This window comes from Mixophyes fleayi, chromosome 5 (assembly GCF_038048845.1).
Source record: "Mixophyes fleayi isolate aMixFle1 chromosome 5, aMixFle1.hap1, whole genome shotgun sequence".
NCBI classification, from domain to species: domain Eukaryota; kingdom Metazoa; phylum Chordata; class Amphibia; order Anura; family Limnodynastidae; genus Mixophyes; species Mixophyes fleayi.
Genome location: NC_134406.1, coordinates 273,597,887 through 273,613,273, shown reverse-complemented (window position 1 = coordinate 273,613,273; position 15,387 = coordinate 273,597,887). Strand labels below are relative to the sequence as shown.

Sequence of the window (15,387 nt, the reverse complement as noted above, 5' to 3'; positions counted from 1 at the left end):
CCACTACGCCACAGTGCTATTACCACCCTCTACACAGCTAACACAAGACAACAACCCTCTGACCAACATTGTTATGCGCACAGCCCACTCAATACTTTTACCTTTGCATTGTAGCTGATCCATTGTGCAATATGATGTAGCACATGCCCTTGTGTTTCAAACTCTCATTGTCCCATAGATTGTAAGCTTGCGAGCAGGGTTCTCTTACCTCTCTGTCTGTATGTATTACCCAGTATTGTCTTATTAATGTTTGTTCCCAATTGTAAAGCGCTACGGAATTTGCTGGCGCTATATAAATAAATGATGATGATGGTGATAGCATTGACGTAGAGAAATCTTACTATAGCAAAGGTGGCCACTTTTCAATAGAGACCATAGAGGAGATAAGAGACTGGTATATTGTACAGCTGTTCATTGTTACTGCTGTCCCAGCAGAACACTTTAAATAAATGGTCATGATCTTTCATTCCTTATCACGGCAATATAGAATGAAAATGATCCTGCCCAAAAATTGGGTATTGGTCAATATGCCCCTAAATGCTCCACTTAATAAAGTACTAAATGTAGACATATGAGCCATTTCTGGGTGCTTGAGCACCCCAAATATTTGTGCTGCTACGATGCATGTCTAGGCGTGGAATTTTCCGGAGGAGGGTAAATGCATGCAGGTACTTTTCATGGGTAAAGAATATTATACTTTCAACATACTGTTATAATTTTGTACTTTACCATTCTAATTATTATGTTTTTTTTGTATGTGCTATGAAATAATTATACTTGCTTATTGCTTTTCTAAGAAATGTTTGATAGGTAATTAAGTCATGCGGTAAGCTGTATTGTTTATACCGTATGCTAAAAAAAACCATAAATCACATAACCATGATTTGCTTGACTATGTAAAAGGAGAAAGTTCATTTACAATTAAACTCACTAATGTGGATTCTAAAAAAGCACAAGCGGAGGGATTGTAAGAGTTAATTGTATGGCAAGGATTAATTTAAACAAAAAATAATAGTAATATGTTGAACTGAAGCACAGAAAATCCATTGATTCATTTAAATATAAAAATGCTATAAAAAATGTACAATGTGTGTGAAAGAGATAAGACATAAATCATGTTTATATCTCAATCTGTGTTGTGCTCATTAAAATTCTTAACGTTACATCTGGTCTTCTTCATGTAATGATTGTTATTCTTTGCTGTGCAAGCTAATTATTTAATCATGTAATGGGCAAGTCATTTACAATGCAGGATAGAGTCATAACAATTTATGAGGTACTTCTTTAATGGTGCAAAGATACAAAGTATCAGTAGCAGTGGAGGGGGTGGTAGGTATATTCTAAATGACAAGCAAAATATCACATTGCTGCATAATAACTTCATTTAAAGTCTGGTAATAATAAAAAGTAATGTGACTGGATCACTGAAAAATAACTTATGGTATAAATTTATTTAAAGGAAATATCTCAGGGTGCTTATTTATATAAATTGCCAATGCACTTATTTTTAATATTGTGTATATTTTGAGATAGGAAATCGTTATTTCTGAGACCAAGGTAGAAAATGTGTTTTTTCTGTTTAGCCTTCCTAGAGGAAATGTATTATGTCTGATGTATATATCTGAGACAATGGCCTTTGTTTAGAAAGTCTGCTGTTTATAGTGATGTGGGGAAATGACTTTTTAAAAGTTTATACCTTTCTTTGGGAATGTGTATTCTGCAACTATTGGAACTAAAGGTCGAATGCTAATCGGGCCTTTTTGAGGTGTCAGGTTTCACTTGGAGACAGGAAGGTTTAATTTAAAATGTGCTGCTATATATCCTGCGTCTAAAACAAAGATGCAGGACATCACAGCGTTTATAGAATTTTACAGGTAAGTGTAAATATCGCAAGTTTTGCAATGCATTTAAATCTATGTTTTGGTAAGCAGGTTACATCCTGATTCTAAATATAGCCTGTGTCCAAATATGTATAAAATGCACTGACTTGTACACTGAAATATATCGTTCTGATGTTCCATCTGACCTGACCACTGATACCTCTAATCAGTGGAACTGTCCTTGTCAGAACACTTGAGCAATAAACATCACTTGCTTTATAGACCTGCTTGAAAATATCTTCCATGTTGAAAATTCTGTGACCTATACATTAGATCCAAACTCCATTCTCCGGCAGATTCTGAGGTTGGACCCAGCTCTCCAGTACCACCGCTCTGCCTGCTACCAAGCAGCCCTGGTCAGTGTGATAGGCCATTCACAGCAACCCTGATCCATAGTAAGAGGTCAGTAGTACCAGCCCAGGTACACCAGCAACGAGGTACACTAGCAGCGTCAGTTACCCAGAAGGAACGTGGTTCTGAGTGCCATAGAAGGATCTCAGTGGTGGCAGCAGCCCCTCCTACTGCGGCAGGAGGGGTGTACTCGGAATAACGAAAGGGGACAGTGGCAAAGTAAGCCCAGCCGGTTCCCAGCAACAACAGACAGGGTGGCATAGGCGGTCGATCCTGTCACAAGTAAGCTCTGAATATTCAATATTTTTGGTGACATATCCGCTTTGGAGGTACAAACTGTATCCTTCCCTGACACTGGGATTTCTTTTTAGGAAGCAGACAGCGGTTTTTCTCCTGCACATCCAACCATCCCACAGAGGATGGCAGTAATACTAGGCTCTTGCAATAGTTTAACGACACATCTGGTCGTCTTGTTGGACTTTTCAGCATTTCCCCAAGCATGGATGGTGAGTTAATCATTAGTAATACTCCAAACAAAACATGATCTGTTGAGGGATTGTAATCTGCTGTTTAAAGCAGAAGTCCCACATAGAAAATGTATTTTTGTCCGTCCTTAAACAGCAAGGTAAGTACTTTTTAAGCATGAATCTGACTTAACTATCCTCCTACAAATCATTATCTCCTTTTCAAAACATCTCTGTTTGGTAAACAGAAATGGCAGCCAGACAGACACAGTCTCACAGACTGTCACAATGAAGATGGCTGCAGGGGTGGTGATAGTGGGGGCGTACTGCAAATGACTGTGGGAGGGGGGGTGGTAATGAAAATGGCTATGGGGATAATGAAATGTCTGCTCTGGGGGGGTAACGAAAATGGTTGAAGGGGGGGTAGTGAAATGGTTGCAGGGGGTAATGAAAATGGCTGAGGGGGTAATGGAAATGGCTGAGGGGGGGTAATGGAAATGGCTGAGGGGGTAATGGAAATGGCTAAGGGGGGGTAATGGAAATGGCTGAGGGGGGGTAATGAAAATGGCTGCATGGGGCAATGGAAATGACTGCCGTTGGCTATATAAAAAATAGAGCAGTTTTGGGGGAGGGGGCTATAGGTGTATTATCCTACGGCAGCCAAAACCCTTAATCAGTCGTCTTGTAACAAACATTATGAGGTATTATCACATCTCTGGAGCTCCTAAAAGAAGCACTACATGTCTATATGTCTATAAACTTCTACAAAAGGAAAAGTGGAGGCATTGCCCACAGCAACCAATCCAATTCTAGCTATGATTTATCTAGTACAGTCTACAAATTATTTGCTAGCATCTGATTGGTTGCTATGGGCAACACCTCCACTTTTCCTTTTTACAAGGTTTGTCTTATTTACCCCTACACTTCATTATATTCGCTTGCACTATTTTTTTTATTTGCGGCTTTAGGAAAAATAAATAACCATCAATATCTTCTCGCTATTGACTATAATACTGTATTTCATGCAACTTTTAAATTCAAATCCTCCTTCCCTAGATGGCAAATTTGAAGGTCTCTGTGTTTGTGAATTGAACAGCAATTCTCTTCCTTTTTTTAACAGCTAAAATAGCAATACTATTTTTTAAAGGTTTACTTTAGCCAAGTAAGACCCGCGTTCAGACCTCTACAATTCTCTTCCAAACAGGCTTTAGCCAAAAGAAATTAAATAAATGTTAAAAATAGATTTATTTTCATACAGGGCTTGTAACACAGGTTATACAGAGGAGGCAGGGTACACTCCGTATTATAAAACGTTGCCTGGTACTTCTCCAAAGATCCCTTTTCTCTTTCATTAAGTGCCAAGTGCCAGCACAACTGGGCACAAATCTCCAACATGTTACTTTTTTGTCTATGGGAAGTGATTTGTTTGAATTAATTTCTGCTTTTTAAAAGATAAGTTGGACATTTTTAAAACAGTCTCTTTAATATTGTAAGCCTGTGGTTGTCCTGGGGGTGTTTAGGAATGGAGATTTGGCTTTGCCATTCCGTAATGTTTTAAGATGAATTCAAGTGATTTAAGATCTATAGAGATTAGTAAAATTAACAATTTATCGAAAATTAGCCACAGCTCAATAAATTAACTTATTAGTTATTAAAATACCTCTTGTCATGAACCCTGAGCATTGAGCATTGCTTATGGCTCAATTCCATGACTATAATAAATAATCTAGCATGCATCAATTCACAGAATTAAAATTAAAGATCCCTCTTTTGTAGATCTATGTTAGCAGGCTAGGAGCTGAGTTTAACATAATTTGCATCTACAGAGTTATCTTACTACTTAGTTAGAGCAAAGTTATCCCAAAAAATGTAACTGTACTCTTTGGCTATTACTATCTTATAGATTTTAACCTTCGAAGGGTACAAGTAAATTCTAAGTCAGCTCATTTCATAGAGGCATTAAGTGTTATCATTAGAGGTGACTTTATTAGTGGAAGTGTATTAATCTGTTACATAACCCATTTACTTCCTCTTTAGATAATAAGCAACATACTTTTCAATTAAACTCGCCTATTTAACTCTTTTTATAAAATGTAACAGCTAGTTAGTGTTATTATAAGTCGACAATAATATTAATCGTCTGAGTTTGATAATATGTAACTTAATGAATGCAATGTTAGCTTGTTTACTTTCCATGACGTCGAGCAGCACAGACATTGCTTATAACCTCCCCAGGACAGTGGCCAGTTACCCTCAGCAATGAACAATAAGCCTTTATTAACAGAAACATATGTAATAGTGTAGTGTTGTATAAAACACACACATTGCAAGTTTAATCATTTCACGTTTTACCAGCAAACCATGAAATGAGACTTTAGGGTGTTAGAAAATTCCTTTCATTCATTTGTAATTATTTAATAACAATTTACTGTCCCGGGTCTGCTGTTTATATAAGTTGTCGATTTGCCTCATCCTGAGCACACGGCTGTGTATATATTCTATACAGTATTTGCTATTACCGGAAATGTGTTTAAAGTGGAGGATGGCTGAATATGTATTTGCAAATATATACAACTGAGACTTCTGCATTTTATTCATATTTTAGAAGCAATTTTGATTACTGTTCGTCGCTGGTGAATATACAGCGTCTGGGGATTCTGTGTGGGTTTTTTTTTCCATATCTACTTTAATCTTCTCTTTCAAGCTCCGGTTGCTACCATAAAATTGATTGATCAACTTGCTCTTTCTACACTGTTGTCTGTGAGGCATATATGGAGTCTGCAGCCGCCAGGGAGTGGTGGTTCTGTCGTTAGATGCTGGAGGTCCTGCAGAACCTTCTGCTAAGGTCGGCTTTTAATGTAGAAATCTATGACTATATGTGATTCACTGGGTACTCTCTGCTAGTGTTAGGACCATCCTATTAGAGGAAGCATCTTGAAGTGGAGGATAGTTTGAGAAATGTGAGCGACTGAGACTTCTGCAGGTCATATTTTAGGAGCAGTTTAATTATATTTTGGAATGGTTTCGTTTGTTGCTGGTGGCGGCTTAAGGTTCTGTGTCTGTATTCTTAAATGTTAATACATATATACAGTGGTGTGTATATAGGGGGGTTACCGAGTCTTCCTTGGGGCTTAGAGGCAGTGACCGGGGTGGGGCTGGATGAGGATCTGGCGCTATTCACGTTGAATTACAGGCAGAGGAAAGTATCTGTACAGAACAATCGCTTCCTATTGGTCCTCGCGGACACACCTCTCCTAGGCTGCTCTTTCTACTGCAGCTTTTGACAAACCTCTGCTCAGGGAAGGAGGTTCATTTGTTCACACCCAAATAGGATGAGTATGGCAGCCTGGGGGGGGGGGGCAAACAGAAGCCGCAGCAGTGCCCTTGATTACACGTGGCAGTACCTGCATATATAGCCTGGAACTAGCACAGTACCAGTAATCACCAACTGCCCAGAACCAGGATGTACTGCTGTATCTGTAGTTACTAACTGCCCAGAACCAGGATGTACTGCTGTGTCTGTAGTTACCAACTGCCCAGAACCAGGATGTACTGCTGTGTCTGTAGTTACTAATGGCCCAGAGTCAGGATGTACTGCTGTATCTGTAGTTACCAACTGCCCAGAACCAGGATGTACTGCTGTGTCTGTAGTTACCAACTGCCCAGAACCAGGATGTACTGCTGTGTCTGTAGTTACCAATGGCCAAGAGCCAGAATGTACTGCTGTATCTGTAGTTACTAACAGCCCAGAACCAGGATGTACTGATGTATCTGTAGTTACCAACTGCCCAGAACCAGGATGTACTGCTGTGTCTGTAGTTACTAACAGCCCAGAACCAGGATGTACTGCTGTATCTGTAGTTACTAACAGCCCAGAACCAGGATGTACTGATGTATCTGTAGTTACCAACTGCCCAGAACCAGGATGTACTGCTGTGTCTGTAGTTACTAACAGCCCAGAAACCAGGATGTACTGATGTATCTGTAGTTACTAACAGCCCAGAACCAGGATGTACTGATGTATCTGTAGTTACCAAAGGCCCAGAGCCATGAACAATCACAGTGCCTGTATCAATGAATCCCCTCCAACTGCTACATTAATTATCTCTCTACCTTATGTATCAGATATTCCCCACACCTCCTAGATTTTAAGCTAGTGGGGCAAAACCATCTTTACCTTCTAGTTTATGTAATGTTTTGTATCATGATTCCTTCAATACAGCCATATGAAATATCGCAATATGTTGACAGTTTATTAATAAATTATAATAATAATAAAAAAATAATATATACACAGTGCTGGAAGTGAGGGGTGAACGGGGGGTATGTGATACCGCCACTTCTCATACTGCCTTTATTGTAACACTATCACATTCCAGTCACATTTTTCATACTACAAATTCTAAATTTCCACTTTGACCAATATATATATATATATATATTTATATATATCCATCACCTTAATTCAGGGTTTCCCAAACCCAGTCCTCAGGGCTCCCCAACAGTGCAGGTTTTTTGGATCACATGTGACATAATTAGGATCACCTGTGGATCTGTTACAATGTGTCAGTCAGTAATGAATACACCTGTGCTCCAGCAAGGAGATATGGAAAACCTGCACTGTTGGGGAGCCCTGAGGACTGGGTTTGGGAAACCCTGCCTTAATTAATAAAATCAAAATATGTTTTTAGCAGAGTAAGATTTACTGCTCCTCCTGTGTGGTCTTCTACCAGCAATGGACATATTTTGCAGAAAAGAAGACAATGGGAAAGCACAGATAGTCTAGTAATTAAGGATGAAATAAATAAAATCCAATAAAATGCTGCATATTTTTGTGCATCATTTGTTTTTTGACTTTAACAAAAATATTTCCATCACTTTGATGAGTCCTCTGATGGAGAAACCTCCTCTGTAGTTATTAAAGGGACAATCAACGCTGGAGAAGCCGTCTGACATATAGAGAAAGGTCATTGCAGAGCTTAGCTGTATCTAACATGTACAGAGGATGTGATAGTCCTTAGTGTTATACTACCTGACGGGACATTCCCCAAATACCCCACCCCACCTTCCCTCCCCCGTTAACACTTAGCAGCATCCTACGTTTTTCTGATCACAGCTAGAGAAGATCAGATAGTTTTCATTATAAGATAAAGGGGTGAGAGGGACCAGTTAGTTTCTATGAAGTGTAACCTTTAATATTCTCGGTACATGGCCAGAGGCTCCAATTCATTTTCTATTATTCGACCCTATTAGTTTAGGCCACTGTTTTATTGTATTACTATATTTTACTGTTTGTCATTGTGTCCTGTTCTGTGAAATCATTGTAGTTAGTTACTTTCTAGAGAGAGGGGTGGTGAGGGACTGGTAAAAATGTAGGTGGTGGGCAAAGGAAGAGAGGATGATGGACAGGATGGTCAGGAGGTGGTAGGATAGGTGAGCAGTAAGAGGTGGGTTTTGAGGGAGCGTTTGAAGGATTGTAGGGAGAGAGTTGTGTGAGGTGTGGTGAAGAGTTCCAAAGGTTTGGGGCAACACGGGAGAAGTCTAGTAGGTGAGAGGGAGGAGGATATGAGAGGTGAAGAGGTGATATAGTCAACACAACCAGTAGTATGCGTGCACATGTACACTTAAAGGAGATTTGTTAGCTAGTGAAAGTAGATCTAAATGTGTAAAACCATTTTAAATAAATTATGTTTCCCATTTCCTGATGTTTATTAATGTTACATGAGCCTATTGCTTGGGATCAATATATAAAACTTGCCTAACCTACATCATCATCATCATCATCACCATTTATTGACATAGCGCCACTAATTCCGCAGCGCTGTACAGAGAACTCACTCACATCATCCTCTGTATCTTTCACATATTGTGCCTGTAAACCATACATGCCTACTCTTACGGGAATATATGTCTCCCAAATTTTGTAGGGCGCCCTCCCCCATCCTTCCTGAGCTTCTTGGGAAATGGGAGTGGCTGTTATTAGGCAATACACTGCAAATCGCCTCATCATGGCCATGCTCCCTGCGCCACGATGCAAATCGCGGCGCTGCACAGCGGCCAGAAGTCTGATTAATACGCAAATCACATTGTCATGTGACCCACACTTGCCTCTTGGTCCTGAAAGTAGGCAAATGCTCTGTAAACATAATTTAGACTGGTCGAAAAGTATTTTCTGCTTGTAAACAGAGAGACACATACACTACATACGTTTAAATCACCAATGAGATTTTGTTTACACATGAATTTATAAACACATAAAGTTGATGCTTATATACAGTACATCAAGACGAAAGATCTTTAAATAAATGATAGATTTAAGGAAAAAAAACATGTAACCCAAGTATAATAATAAAAAAGATAAGAAGTTTTCCTAAAGGAGTTTGGAAAGAGAAGAATCTGTCACTGATTCCCTTGAAGGATTAATTCATCTTCCTCGTTTACAACAGGCAAGACCCTGTGTGCCCGTGACTGCACATGACCAGAGAGAGTCGGAAGGCTTTCAGAGGAACCTGGAAGAGGGAAGAGCAGGGAGGAAGCAGTAAGAAAGACAGACAGAGAAGAGTGAAATTACAAAGTGACAGGTTTACAGGTCCATAGTTATTATAGTTACATAGTTGCTGAACTTAAAGCAGCAATCCCACATAGCAAGATAAATATATTTTAAAAAACTCAAAACCTTTTACACCCAACGTTGGGCATAAGGACTGAGCGCTGACCTTAAATATCATATGTTGCCAAAAACCATTAATAATGCCATTAAAAACCCTTAAAAAAAGGATGAAAGATGCTCGTCACAAGACTGTGACATTGCTATATGGATTATATCTGACACAATCGTATTTTGGAAAGTGTGGAATGGTCCCTTGATTTTATATGAACAGCAATCCAGGATCAAGGCACAAAATACTGCTTTTTGGAAGACACAATTTATATATTTTTCCCTATATGTGCACTATAGGAGACTTTTACATGGAAGATATTTATTAGTTTAACAGGTCCGAATCATAGTATTTTGAGTTGTTTTATATATTTTTTTTTATCATGTGATATTGACTTTTAATTAATTGTGTTTTTTGTTATTAAAATTATTTTAAACATCTATATAACTCTGGGTTGGGTTCGCTTGATCGATGATGAAAAATCCTACATCGACAAGCCCTCCAACTAAAATCCGAATTTCTGGCAAACCGATGTGAAAATAAACAGACTTACCTTGAAGTCGATGCTGGAGATCTCCGATGGAAGTTATCCCGATGGGAGAAGTGTTCAGCACTGCAGCTTGATGTCATCGCAACATCTGTGAATAGAAATTTAAAGTGGCAATGTCGAGTTAAGTGTTTAAACACTTAACCTTAGGGGTCCCCACATTGACGCTTTAAATTTCTATTGAAAGACGTCGCAATGACGTCAAGCTGTAGTGGTGAACATTTCTCCAATGGGGATAACTTGCTGTCAGCATGGTGATCCAATCGGAAAACTCCAGCGTTGGCTTTAAGGTAGAAATTTGGATATTAGTTGGAGGGCTTGTCGATGTCGGATTGGTGGTAATTATGAAAACGATTACCACCGATAACTCTACGGTGATATATTCTTAGGATCAGTTTTGCGCTTCTATGATATCTATGTCATAACTATATTTTAAGCATACATCTGATAGTCATTGTTCTTAACCTTCCTCCTACAAATCATTTTCACCTTTTCAAAATCTCTCTGGCTGCTAGTCACACACAGGCTCACAGCTCTCAGCATGTCATGTGATGGCGGAGGGGAGAGAGGAGGCTGAGGATTTTACAGTACACAGAGCAGACAGAGCTCAGAGAGGTGGACCAAAGCCTCTTTGCTGACTAGAACATGTGCCATGTGACTGTGGTTGGCATGGTAGTCACATGACACTGTGTAGAATTATAAACCATTAGCAGCATCCTGAAGAATCAAACCAAGAAAAATGGTAAATAACTTCTAAATAAGTAAATATCTTCTTATAGCCTGCAATCTTGGGATTGCTGCTTTAAACAAGATACAACCATCAACAAGTCCTTGTGTATCTCATAACTGGCGCAGAGAAGACAAAATAAATCTTCACTTTGGACCAACATTTCTGTGTACACTGCGGCCAGTAAGTATCTTCTCTTCAACTACTAGGTCAGAAATATAAAGTACCACTGAATTCTACAATGGCCTGATTAACAGTTGTGGATAACGTCTGACGTGGGCTCATATTATCTGGACATTTGGATAATATCCGAAGAAATTTGGGAGCGATTTTTTTTGGAATTTTAGCTGCAAGAGATCTGCCTCGAAAGTTGGGGGTGCAGGTGGGAGATTATTTTTTAAGAATTATAAAAATAATCAAGTGGGTCATAAAAGTCTGTAAATTTTCGGCTTTTGGAAACTGGACTCATCTATCTAGAACAAAGATCAACCATTAACTGTCCTCAGAATTGACTTTGTTTCATATTGTGCACGTGTTTTTATCACCTAAACAATATTGACATTATGCAAATTACAATATGAGCTGTAAAATGGGCAATCTGGAAGTGAAAGAGTTAAAATCTTCATCTTTAAAATGAAAGTCTGATTTGAGAGTCTGCTGGTCAGTGCCACCCTGCACAATCACGATAGGTTTTCTAACATAGTTGTTGTTGCAAAATCTATGTATATATTATAAGCGACTAACCCCACTTACATTAATAAGCCCCGTAGTTTGGAAGAGATTGGCAATGGATGGAGGGTAGAGAATCATAGGTGCTATGGATGTTTATATAGAAATGAAGACATACATGTGAATCTCAGCTCTCCAGCAGTAAACAAGCTCAAATGAATTCATGTGCAGAATGATGAGAAAGAACTATAAAAAGAGAAAAATGTAATAAATAAAAAGTCAAAGCCAACATCACAATGCAAATGTATAATAAACACAGTTAAAGATCAATGGCACGACCAAAATAAATATTTTTTCTGATAAAGAAATTGCAAGGTCGGTGTTGTTCATTCAAAGTAAGAGTTATATAAGATGACACTTCCCACGTGTCAGTATAAAGTGAGAATTAAATTTTTAGTGGATTTACAGCTTTACTGTTAACTGTTTACTCCCAGGTTTGTTCACATCTCCCATGAGACACCACATGAGGGTGAAACTTAACCAAAAATAGGAACAGGTGATTAGTGGGGTCGTACGGGACTTGGTTTGGGTGGTTTGTGGATGGGTAATGGACGGACATTAGTTTGTCCTAGATACTTTACTTTAACAGTTGTTAGGTATTTATCTAGTCATACATGATACATGGGTGATTTATCGGGGTCTATATCCATGAGTATTACTCTTAGATCGGGCGTTGCTGCTTTGGGGAGCCCACAGGCTTGTGATCTAAAGTACAAATGTTGGGCCAATGGCATTAGGAAAAAGATGATAGTACAGATTATGTTCTTCAGCATTTTTTCCTGGTTTAGTTCCTCTTTCACCATAAAGCACAAACCCACATTGCGGGAGAGGCGGAATGGGGGCAGTCATGGGTGAGAGGGCAAATATAATCAGAGTACAGTAAACACAAATTATTGCCACACAATGAGGTGTGGACGCACCCCAGATAGGCAGATTTTGAGGCGTATCTCTTGAGGCCACCGGGGGGCTTGTAAAGCAATACACAATGATGATGATGACAATCAGCCGCACCGTATTGTCATTTCTGGTTGGCTCATTGTGAATTGACCTCTCCAGCCAATAGTACGTGAAGCACTAGCATTGCAGCAATCTTATATCAAGTCGTGACTGTATATTAGAATTACTAAGCTGACAATTCCATTTGTAAATGTATTTTTGGCAGAAAATTGTTTAAGAATTTTTGTTTGAACCAGATGTTAATGTGTTAAAAATAGAAATATTTGGCGTGGTATTTTGGTTTGTTCCAAGAATGGCCCCATAGATGATTTGCAATTCGTGAATATCCCCAGACTGCAGGTATTGTGATGTTTTCATTTCTATATTTATCTCTTGGACATCTGCAGCTCCAAATGAAAGGCCGTTCCTGCAAATAACTTTGTACAGTTCCTTTATTCCCACCTGTTCTCCGTTAATTGTGCTACTCAGCTCTTGCACCAGAGTCTGAATTGGGATCTGCTTCACCTGTCACTCACATATTGACAAAATTGACCTATTTCAATCATCCACATTCTACATTCTAAAGACCAATTTCACCCAAAATTAAAAAATGTTGTTATAGAGCTCAAAACGTAACTAAACATCCACTCACAAGTGGGAACAGTAGAGTTGATTCCTTATCACTGTAAGTCAGATACAGCTCAAGATTAAACCAAACCAACGCATTTCACCATAACAGATTCCTCAGGGTCTATTCTGATGTCACTGACATTGTGATGGGTTTTATTACCAGATGAGCTCACTTTTTAGCTGATTAGTATATCTATATCTATTGCTTGTTTTTGTTTTTTATAAGTGGTCTTCTGATATCAGCAAACATTTGAGTGGTGCTCTCATTTCCGAGTGTGAGAAGTTTATATACTGGTGGAATTTGTGGCATAAATTTGTGATATAATTAAAACTTTGTATTTTTTTAAGTTACCCACTTCCACCTAAGAATACATTTTTGTAACAATACATGGCAATATATCCTGTATTGAAGTAAAATCAGATAATCAGTGCTTTATTTTTTGCTCTTCTGAATTCTGAGTTTGTGTTTTAACTGCTACATTTGCTTGTGATTTATTTAAAACATCTATCGACTAAATACAACAAAAACTATACTCTGTGTACATTAATATACTGCCGGTACTGTACATAAATACAAATAAACACGTAATACTGACTTTGGGGCTATTTTAGCCCCAAAATATGTCATTTGTAAAGTAGTAGATGGAACAGGGCAATCTTAGAAAAATATATAAAACTGAAATATAAAATACATTTTATAAAAGGGGACATGTGTACAAGGTATTAAATATTGTATATATATTAATTACTCTTAACATAATGGAACGGAGCAATCAGTGGGCGGGGCTTCAGAGATTGATATTCTGATTGACATGTTATTTATAAATGTTGATTATTTTTACTGAAATATTTTAACACCGCTTCTTTTAAGGCATGTTCCCAAATGTCTGGTCCCCCGTAAGGTAGAACCCACCCAGGACCAATGTAAGACGTTAGTGGGCCCAGCTAAAAAGTATATGGGGAGGGTCAGAGTTAAGGCTTGGGCTAGTAACAAGGATTAGAATTAGGATTGTTAGCAGTTAGTATTTTACTTTTTACATATTGCTCAGGAAATTGTAAGACTACCAGAGCCAAGAATCTCCCTTAAACAATAAGATCCATCTCTACAAATTAAGGGGTCTCTTGTCTGCGTAGGAACCAGCGGCCCATGAGAGAAATTCTCCTACCCAATTTCAGAGGAGGAATTGGGATGCAATGATTCATTTCATTGGATGTGCATTTTAAATGAAATGAGACGCAGTTTAGAAGCGTTTTCATTTACGTTTCAACAAAATAACAACTTAAAAAATGCAGATTTAACACACTTATAAGTATAAAAACAGCAAATCACATGCATATTAAACACATACATAAACAGAATGCAGTTTATATGCATTTGTACTTTGATTTTAACATGCATTAACAAATGCATTGTAAATGGCAGCCTGTACGTGGTTTAAGTATATCTAAGGTCTGTCCTCCTTTATTGGGATGAATCAGGTAGGTTGTCTATGTAAACCAGGGGTGGGCAAACCTGTCCTCAAGGGCCATATCCAGTTCATGTTTTTAGGATTTCTGTCTGTAGAAACAGGTGGGATAATTACTGACCCAGCCAAATAGATTAACTCAGCTGTACATGATTAAAGAAATCCTAAAAACATGAACTGGATATGGCCCTTGAGGACAGGTTTGCCCACCCCTGATGTAAACACATGCAGAAGGACAGAGTCACATGCAGAATTATAATTTTCTGCAGTTAACATAAAATGTATTTTAATGAACTTGAGGTCATTTTTCTAATATGTTTGAAAGTGATGTCAATCAGGAGTGCAACTATAGCACTATTGTGATGGTGCCCTCTACAACTATATTAAAGTAACTCCCATCAAAATATCTGTGCTCCATATCAGGATACAGTAGCACAGATTACTAGTTGCATTAGTTGCATAGGCTGATATGGTTATAATTACACCATCTTCAAGTTATCAAGCTTTAAAATGTGTTTTAAGTAACAAAAGGTTATGTTCCAGATAGTCTTTATCAGCTATTTGGTCTTGCAAGTCTAGTAGAGGTGCGTGCGCGCCTAGACTAATGAATTATGATCTAATAAAAATAGCACGAGGGGGAGTTAAGAGTCATGATTTTATTTTTACCCTGGGAGAAAAGATTTCACGGCAAAACAGACCAATTAGCTGTGGCACAAAATTCTTTAACCAGCTTTTGCTTTGTCATTTCACAATGTATTTGTAAGATCTGCATTGCGCGTTTCATGATATTTATAGTCTACAAATAGATCTGGGATGACCATGGTGTCGATTCATTTGGCTCCGCAGTTTGGTTGGGATATAACAAAGGAGAAGTGCGTGCGGAATAAAAACGATAGGGGGACTCCAAGCGGAACACTTTAGGCAAAATTCTGCTGGTAAAACAGACAAAATTCTGCAGCCAAATGCAGAATGAGTTGGAAATTCCGCAGAACAGTTTG

At 38.4% G+C, this 15,387-nt stretch overlaps 1 protein-coding gene across 1 annotated transcript in view; it reads right to left on the bottom strand.

The window, feature by feature from the left end:
* Positions 1-7,364: 7,364 nt before the first annotated feature.
* The window catches only part of TMIE (transmembrane inner ear), a 55,869-nt gene continuing 47,846 nt past the window's right edge, over positions 7,365-15,387 (bottom strand). The window contains exon 4 of the mRNA XM_075211421.1: positions 7,365-9,204. Coding sequence (XP_075067522.1) covers positions 9,095-9,204 — 110 coding nt within the window. The 3' untranslated portion in view covers positions 7,365-9,094. The remainder of the gene's footprint in view (positions 9,205-15,387) is intronic.